The sequence below is a fragment of the Ochotona princeps genome, chromosome 18 (genome assembly GCF_030435755.1).
Source record: "Ochotona princeps isolate mOchPri1 chromosome 18, mOchPri1.hap1, whole genome shotgun sequence".
NCBI classification, from domain to species: Eukaryota; Metazoa; Chordata; class Mammalia; order Lagomorpha; family Ochotonidae; genus Ochotona; species Ochotona princeps.
The window spans coordinates 26,960,467-26,970,452 of record NC_080849.1 but is presented as its reverse complement, the minus strand read 5'-3'; the positions used below and the strand labels follow the sequence as shown (position 1 = coordinate 26,970,452).

Sequence of the window (9,986 nt, the reverse complement as noted above, 5' to 3'; positions counted from 1 at the left end):
ACCTCCTGCTGTGACATCAGGAGGAGATTCTCAAGAAGGGTCCTAAAAAATGGTAAGTGAAGTATTTTAAGCAAAACTTCAAGGAAGAAAACAGAACTAGAATAGCAGTTAATAATCACAGAGCTAAATTGTAAGCTGTTCAATCTTACTCAAAGCAAAAAACCATCAGATGAGTGTGATAATCACTCCGAAGAAAAGGTGGATATGTTCAACAAATATTGTTGGAACAATTGGATACTAGCCTGCAGAGGTGAGAAGCAAGGCTCACCGCCTCTCACAAAATCAACTCTACAAGGATCAAGGATCTATATCTGCACCCATTCAGCTGTCTCATGTCTATTTTAACTTTAGTATTTAGCAGTTTACAGCGTTTAAGCATGAGTGCTGAACCTGGCTGTTTTTCGGGTTGTCTAACTCTGTAACTCTAACAAGACATATGTGAACAGTTTTCGGAGGGGTGTGCAGAGAAATCTTCAGTGCCCCAATAAGGAGTAATTAATCTTTGTGTCCCACCCGGTGAGGTATCAGCGCATCCCCTCTGACCGTTTCCTGTCTGATTCTCAGCTTTCCTTGTTGTTCTCTGTCTATCTATTCTAGTTTTTTTTGTTTATTTGTTTGTTTGTTTGTTTTGAGGGGTTTCTGGAGCAATCCTGATGGTCATTACGAGAGAGGGTGGGGACCCAAAGTCGGAACCAGGCAAGGGCCAGAGAAAGCTCCTCTCCCTATAGTAATCTATACCCATTTAAGGTGTATAGAACCTGGTTGTATATAAACTAATAATTGAAATGTCAAAGCAGAAGTCACAGGATGTGGTTCAGAACTTGCATTCTTTTTTTTTTTCTCTTCTAACATATTGGTTACTCAATACCATGTCAATTAATTCCATAACGTTATAAATTGTTACTGATGTTATGTTGAGGCTTTTAATTGATCGGGATGATACTCTGCCGGCTGTACCTTCAGACCAGAGATGGTCTCCCCAAGAAACCGTTGAACTTATCTGGACAAAAAGATGCTGGACACTATGCTTGGTATATGCTTGCAATGAAACAATCTCAACTGAACTTGAACTGTGGTAATGCAACAAGGTGGAGGAATCCACCATGGGGGGGTTGGGGAGGGAGAATCCCAGTGCCTATAAAACTGTGTCACACAATGCAATGTAATCAATAAAAAAAAAAAATTAAAAAAATTTTAACCAAAAAAAAATCTGCACCCGTAAGCCATCAAAATATCAGAGAAAAACATAGGAATCACTCTGCAAGATATAGGCAATCATGAAGTCTTAGAAAATCACTAAAGACATAGGCAATCAACGCCAAAATAAAGAAATGAAACTACATCAAGCTGAGAAGCTTCTGTACAGTAAAGGAAATGATCAACACAGAGAAGAAGCCACAAACAGAAGGGGAAAAATGCACACTGACAGCAGAGAGGGGACCGATAGTCAAGACTTACAAAGAGCTTTAGAAACACACCCACATCAAAACAAACAACCCTGTAAAGAAATGGGCAAAGAAAATGAGCAGCCATTTTCAAAAGATAAATTCAAATGACTACTAGACAAATGAAAAAATGCCCAGGCTCCCTAACTGCTAGGGAAATATAAATGAAAACCAAATTAAGGCTCTCGCTAACTCCTGTGAGACTTACCTGTGTTCACAACCGTACTAACAACACTTGTTGGCACGGGTGTGGGGAAAAAGTTATCCTACTTCACTGTTGGTGCTATGTAGGCCAGCACAGCCACTTTGGAACTCAGTATAGAGAATGTTAAGACAATTGAAAATGGATAAAATGTATGACCCAGCTAGTCCACTTCTAGCAGAATATCCAAAGGGAATGAAATCTGCATGCAAGAAAGGGACTTGTGATCTTACATTTACACCAACACAATCTACAATAATGAGGACGTGTAAACAACCCAGATGCCTGTCAAAAGAGGAATGGATAAAGAAACTGTGGTACATCTATTCAGCTATTGAAAATAATGAAATTCTACCCATTTGCAACAAAATGGTCCCAACTAGAGGTCATTATTCTTAGTGAAATAAGCCAATCCCCAAAGGTCAAATATTTTCCCTCATGCTATACAGGCTTCATGCAAAATACAAAATCAATAGAAACATTGGCAAGCAAGTGTATTCACATAAAGGAAATGCATAAGGGATACTAGAGGCCAAGACATGAAACTATGCATCTCTACTCCCAAGTAAAAGAACCCCCAATTAAACTGTTAAATATATCTTGGAAAAATGATGCTGGACTTTCTACCATTGTCTATACCTACATGATCATGATATATTTAAATAGCAAAATGATGTATTTGTGACTGTTGTTGAAGGACTATTCTATCGAACAAACTGGGGGGAAACATTGTGTGGGAGGATAGGGAGGGAAGAAAGAGAAATCGTTGGGCTTATGAAACTGTGTCATGAAAAATAAAAATGCAAAAAAGAAGGGTGTGAATGGTCTCCTACTTCCACTTTCAAGATGAAATGAAAGCTCAGGCACTGGTTACCTGCTTCCTCTTGATAAATATTCATGCAGATGGGAACTGACTCTTTGATCTGGTCAAAGATAGCTCTTCGGGGAGGCCCTTTACATTCCTTCATCAGGACTTCCTAGTTTTTTTTTAAAATTTCTATTTATTCTATCTCCATTTTATGATTAGACTGGAACTCAGGGAAGTGGAATTCACATTCCAATAGAGCCTCCACTTAACTGCCTGCTTGTTATTCTTAAAATGGAAACCTGAAGTCAGGAGGAACCTGCCTTTCAAAGGGATAAAATGGGGAGAAGCAAAGAGCTTATATTTCAGAAGAAAAATTTCACCAAGGACCATGATCTTAATTAGCTATTAGCCCGTCAGGCTCCTTACAATTTGGCTTTTCTAAATTTGTGATATTTTTGCTTTCCTTTGACCAACAGAACAGAGCATACATATCAACAGGAAAATTGGAACCACAAAATTCTGATTTACTTGCCCAAAGTGTTTGCTTTTTAGCTTTCAAAGGTGAAAATCTTGTAAGTTTGTTACTTACGCTTTGAGCAAAAAATGTTTACATACCTTCCTCTTCGTACACACTAAAATTAAGTAGAATTGGATTTAAAAGCAATGTATTCTTTGAGGTAAAATGAATTACAAGCAAGTCTTACAGATAGTGGCTAGGTAAATTGACTTCTGTGTACAAAATGTCCCTTCCCTGATTTGTTGATAAATGTTAATGCTATACATGTTAAATAAATTAAATAAACTATTAAATATATTCTCCAAAAATGGTATTTTACTAGTATTACATACTCCCCTGTTATCACTGGTTTTGTTGAAACTTTCACATTATGTTGAATATTGGGAAGATTTTGGTAATGGGAAAGAGGATGCTAACTGTTACCAAAGGAAAATTATGGATTGTCCGTCCTTACTACTCTGAACATTAGGTCAGAGCATGAAAAACAGCAAGATTATGTTAGCTGTACTTTAAGTGAAATTTATGAATAAAACTTCAAAATCTATTATAATTGGATTTAATGTCAACATATTATCTTTATATGTTTCTGGTGTTCTATAAAAAAGACTTCAGAATGGCTGCTGCAGCAGAAGAGCTAAAATTACACTAAAACTTAGGTGAATGTCAGAAAAGGAGCAGCAGTCAATGGTAACATCTGTGGGGCATGTCTGAGCAAAAATGATTGTACAATAAAGAGAAACTTCAGAGTAATGTGGCACACACTGGGAAGTGCATTTAAAGCTGAGGTTCATCTATCTGGATTTTCTCCACATTTCTACAACGTATAGAGAAAGCCAGATTATTTGTGGTTGAACTAATCTCCTTAAATGTAGAGATACTGGTATTTTTATAATAGATACTCCCATTTTACTGATCTGGTGTGCTCTCCTGTTTGGTCTACATTATAAAAATTCTTGGCCATTGCATGATGGCTCAGCAGCTAAATTCTTGCCATGCAAATATGAGGATCCCATATGGAAGCTGAGTCTTATCCTGGCCATTCCACTTCCCATCCAGCCCCCTGCTTGTGGCCTAGGAAAGCAGTCAAGGACAGCCCAAAGTGTTGGGACCCAGAACCCATGTGAGGACTCTGAAGAAGTCCCTTGCTCCTGCTTTAAAATTGGCTCAGCTCCTGGAGTAGCAGCCAGTTGAGGAAAGAACCAGCAGATGGAAGATTTTTCTTGTGTCTCTCCTTGTCTCTGTAAATCTGCCTCTCCAATAAAATAAAATAAATCTTTCTAAATAATTAGTCTCAATTTGACTACACGATTACCCTCTGTGGCAAAAAATATGTACCGAGTAAGCTTCTACCTCATTTTTCGATCTAGTGCCATTTTGGATATACATTAAAATGCCCATATTGAGTCCACATTACAAAAACAGGCCTACAGAAAACAAATGCCATGAATGGTAGGCATTTTGTTGATAATGAGACTATCAGAACTTCAGTTGACATCTTTACTACTGTTGCTTTCTCCTAAGGAAAACTGTACTGTTAATCAAATCTACATGGTAACTGCATATTCTTCAAATTCACTGAAAGTTTATTTGTACTTAATTTTGCTTAAATTCAAGATGATAATATAAAAATCATAAACAAAGGTAACAAAAATCAAATGGCAGTTTGAAACCAAAGGTCTTCCCTGAAATCTATGAAATCTGTTTAAGCTCTGAGATTTAAGTCTCCGATTTTGTTTAACAGGGGATACTCATTCAGATATAGTGACCCCTCCACTTCTAAATGAGACTTTTGTCTGCCCATAATCAGCAGGATTGAAGGAGAACTGAGAGGGGAATAACTCTAATTATGTGATTCAATGACACTTAATGTTTTATGCACATACCATTGATAGGAATACGAATCTTGTACTGGAAGTGTGTTGCGTCAGCATTACATATAAAAATGGAGGAATGAGTTTTCAGGAAAAATTAAAGAAAGCTGTATTAAATCTACACATACACACACAAAGCAATAGGAAGACCATGTAGCCGTTCTAAACAGGAATGTGTTTTCTTTATTTGTTTTTTGTTTTTTCCTTCCTTGGCACTCTGGCACAAAATCATCTACATTGAATTGATATGTATCTTCCTTCCTGCCTAGCAACATAGTCTGCTTTGTGGAAAAACAAGGTCCCACTTCCTGTGTTACACCCTCAACGTCCAAAGCCGAATATAGAGTGCAATACAAGCATAGGGAAAATTGACTGTGGTCTGTTAAGAAAGCAGCCACTGAACTAAATATGCAACTGAAGAAGAATTTGAAAAACAAACTATAATAAATATTAAATTCTCTTTTTGTTTTTTGTTTTTTGTTTTTTGGCGTTTTCTATCTTTTATTCCCACAAGGCAGCCATGATGGTGGCGCCGAGCCAGCGTCCGGCGTCCAGGGGGCCTTCCTCCAGCAGGGCTGCACGCGGGTTCTTGGGCCAGCCTCACCAGTGGACTGGTTTGCAGGCAGGCCGTCATGGTGCCGGGTGGAAGGCTCTGGGGGACTTGGGCGGGGGGCTCGGGCAGGACTGGCCACTTGTGGGAGTTAGAGATAGCAGGGCAGGTCCTTCTCGATCACCAGGGGCTCTTCCATGGGACCGTACCGCTTCACCACGCAACCATTTTTGTCCACCAGGAACTTGGTGAAATTCCACTTGATGGCGTTGCCCAGCATGCCCCTGCCCTTGGACTGGACTTTCATCCACTTCCACAGCGGGTGTGCATCTTCGCCATTCACGCAGATCTTGCTGTACATATCAAACTTAACATTGTAGCTGGCGGCGAACTCTTTGATCTTCGCGTTACTCCCTGGCTCCTGCCTCCCAAACTGGTTGCAGGGAAAGGCCAGGATGCGCAAACTACACTCAGCGTATCGCGCGTGCAGGTCGACCAGCTGAGTGTAGTTCACCTCTGTCTTGCCTCATTGGGAGGCTACGTTGGTGACGATGCACACGAAGCCCCGGTACTTGTCCAGGCGCACCATGCGCCCGTCGATGTCCTTGGCGGAGAACTCATGTATGGAGCGCGCGCGGCGCCAGTCATCACGGGATGCACACATGGTGCCCGCCAGCCCCGGAGCAGCCAAGGCCCCACACAGCAATGCCGGCTTCAGCAAGCGGCTCAGGCGGCCCAGCAGCATCGCCATTTCTCATTTATTTTTGATTCCCTTCATCTGTGGTGCCAAAATACAGCTAAAGCCCCTGGGGTAGAATGGAACTTATTACTAATATGATTTATCAGTTCCAGATGTAAAAGCATTTGATTGCACAAAGATGTAAGATTTTAAAATATTATTTATTGATTGATTTACTTACAAGTTAGATATATAGAGAGCAAGAGACACAGAGAAGATCCTCTGTCCATTGATTCACTCCCCAAGTGGCAGCAACTGCTAAAGCTGAGCCGATCCGAACCCAGGAGCCAGGACTCTCTTCTCGGTGCCCCACACAGGTGCAGGGTCCCAATGTTTTGGACCATTCTGAACTGTTTGCCCAGGCCACAAGCAGGGAGCTGGATGGGAAGTGAGGCTGCCAGGATTAGAACCAGTGCCCATATGGGATCCCAGTGCATACAAGGCAAGGACTTTAGCCACTAGGCTACCACACTAGGCCCACAAATATGCAAAACTTAACTACCGCAATTGGGAGCACTGCTCACATGATTGTTCACATGTATTCACGTGGTGTCTTCGGATATCCTTGTGTCTCTCCAACAGAGATTCTTCTGTATTGAACAGCAATAATATGATTCTCTAGAATTTTCATAATCAGTGAAATTTTTTGATATGGAAATTATGGTAAAATATCAATAATTACTCAAGTTTTAAAATTTGTAATGGTTAACTTTGTATGTCAATAAATTGAAATTATAGCTGGTAAGATATTACTTCTAGGTATACTTGAGAAAAGCTCTCTGTATTAGATTAGTACTGTCTACAATAGAAGTAGACCGTCTTTCTTTTCCGGTGTTCAGGACAGGAGGCATGATTACTGTAGGAATCAGGAAGGGTGTCTCTAACACCATTGCTAACACGCATCATCCAATCCTTTGTGGTCCTGGAGACAATAAAAGGAGAGAGGACGGATGAATTCTCACTCTCTGTCTTCCTTATACTTTAGAGTCATCGTTTCCGGCTCTGGACACCAGAGTTTCTTGTTGCCAGTTCTTCAGCTTGAATTCAGTCACGCTAACACCCATCTTAGATCTCCAGCATACAGACCCCATCAGAAGGAGAAAGAGAGAGCGAGATCAAATTGCTTGTTTCTTTACAGCTGTCACCCTGACTACAACAAATATAAAAATAAAGCAAAAGTACTTTGTATGCCTTAAAATGAGGTCGTAATTCTTAGTAAAATTACCTGGGACAGAAACAGACCAGGCCACAAGACCCAGCCTCACTGGTAAGGAATTCACTGCAAGGGAAACAGAATGAAATGTCTGCTGATCAAGATATATATATGGATAGAAGACCATTATAGATGCAAATAAACTTAAAATGAAACTAAACCTTCTGCCCAAGCACGCCTAGTCTCCTGTGCTGTGATTTTGTGTGTACTTGTGAGGAGCACTGTGAATTACCTCTAGGAGAAAATCCAGGACTCAGGGCTGTGGAATAATCCCACATCAATGCATGCCTGCACAAACATGCATTCCCTTAAAACCTCACAGAAACACCACTGAACTGGACCCAGAAACGCTTTCATGAATAACTTAACAATGAAAACCTTCAGCAGTCTTTGGTCCTTTGACTCTCTTGCCTTCTATCCTGAACACTGGAAAAGAAAGCCAGTCTACTTCTATTGTTCCTCTGTTGAAGTGAGATAAGATCCACCCTCTGTACATATTTCCTCTTTATCTTCACAGGCCTTGTGTCTCAGCTTGCTCTCTGAGTTTAATGACTTTATTTCTGGCTTTGCTGTGCTTCTTCATATCTCTTTGAATTATAAGATCTTTAATGATTCCAGGACTTTGTACTTTTTTTTTCCCTTTTCCTCTTTGAGTCCCTTTTTTTGTTCATTATTAACTAGTTGATTTAAAAAATGTGTCCCAGGAAAATGGAAATTTTATTTTTCCTTCTTCATTAATTTAGCTTCTTCTAGAAACCAGTTAAAAAGTAGAACACATTTTCATAGTTTGTTTGGATTATTTAATGATATCTTTGCCTTCCTTCACCTTCTTATCAAAACACAGTTTCCTTCAATTAAGACTAAAATTGACATCTCTGCTAATGTAAGTCTATCCTAAATTCAGTAACCATTTTTTCCTAATTTGCATAATTTTATCATGTCACAATTTGTTGTCTGCCACTCAGGACAGTGGTAATCATATCATTATCAGCCAGGAAAATAGCAATAAGTAGAATTCAGTACACAGATGACATACAATTTCAAATTTTTAGTGGGACTCCACAGATGGGCTACAGCCCCTGGTGGCAGGAGCCAGGGCACAGGCAGGCCAGACTGGTCAAGGCTGCAGCACTCATTGGCATATGTATGGTTTGGATCATGGGGCAGGTCAGGCTGAGTCAAACTGTTGCACCCATGGACATGTATGAGAGCTGGACAAGATGCAAGATGAACTGGGCTGGGCTGAAGTACATGCTGGCACATTAAAAAAAATCAGGGTTAGGGATAGGCATGGGAGGGGTTATTGGTGGTCATCTCAACTAGGCCATAACACCTGCTGGTGTGCATGCAGTCCAGGTGAGGCTATAGGACCCATCAGTCTGTGTGAAGATGGGGTTGAGGCGGAGCTGACCAAGAAGCTGCATCCACTGGGATCGGCATTGGCTGGTGCAGCTGATCGACTTAAAATAACTCTGAATTGGCTGGCACACAAAAGTGATCACCCCAGGTGATCTCCCTGGCTAGATGATCAGAATCAATCCCCAGCCACAGAGAAAATCACAATAAATGTGGTTCAACGTGGCCTTCTCAATTGCTAATGCCTTCCGTGATTAGCATGCCCAGACACACATGCGGGGCATGAGAGCTGCATGATCTAGACTGACAGTGTTCCTTGTCAGAGGATGGAAAACAGAACAGGCTTGACCACTTTCCTGAAATGTTTGTCCCATCCACCTTTTTCCGTACCTTCATCTTCACCACCTGAATCAGAGACCCACATGAGTGTGTATCTTTCAACTAAGTAAATAATATTAAAAATAAACTTAAAAATAAGTAAACAAATACAACTTTTAATGGGAAGTCCATTTTAAAAATTACTGGAATCACATGTCTTATTTAGATAAAAGGTTAATTGATGAGTACATACTTGAATGTGATAAAACTGAATCCAAGCAGAAGAACATTTTCTTGAATGCATACTATACTTCTAGAAATGTACTCCATATATCAAGGGATTGAAATGTAATTAAAATGTATTATCCTTTTCCCCTAAAGAATTCCTGATCTATTGGAGAACTGACATTTAGAAACATGAAACAAATGGAGAATTAACACAAAAGTAATGCACTAAAGTGGGAAAACAAATTCAGTGTGGTGCCATTATCAGGGATGTTGCAGTACGTTAGGCAGAAATCGCCTCCATGAATTCACTGGCATACTTAAGTTCTGAAGTCTCATGATAAAAATTGATGAATTCTGGTAAAGATTGGGGTAACAGTGAGAGTTCTTTTTAAATATTGGGGTTCTGCCCCTGGAAGGCAGCTCTTTCAGGAGATTGACTATTTAACACAGTTAGGCTCATCTTCTCTCTGCTACCTGGCTCACCATGTGATTGGATTGCTTCTCTACCAGCCTTCGCCGAGCACCAGAGAGGTTGGCTGTCCTGCTCCTGAACTGTGAACTCAAAAACGTAAGCTGAAACAAACTTTTCAGTCTCAAGAGGTTCTGTCTGATATTGTGGCTAAAGTAACAAAAATCAGTCTGAAAAAAAGTTTATAGAAGATGCCCATATAGGAAGTGACTGTATTCATCCTGCTAGTCTCCACATTTCCTTTGAAATCAGTTTCAGATCAGGTATAGT

At 40.2% G+C, this 9,986-nt stretch overlaps 1 protein-coding gene across 1 annotated transcript; it reads right to left on the bottom strand.

Moving 5' to 3' along the window:
• Positions 1-5,318: 5,318 nt before the first annotated feature.
• Positions 5,319-6,138, bottom strand: LOC101535017 (phospholipid hydroperoxide glutathione peroxidase-like). Its single transcript, XM_058676857.1, has one exon. It carries the CDS (start codon positions 6,136-6,138, stop codon positions 5,545-5,547), a length of 594 nt encoding a protein of 197 aa, XP_058532840.1. The 3' UTR covers positions 5,319-5,544.
• Between the last annotated feature and the right edge of the window lie 3,848 nt (positions 6,139-9,986).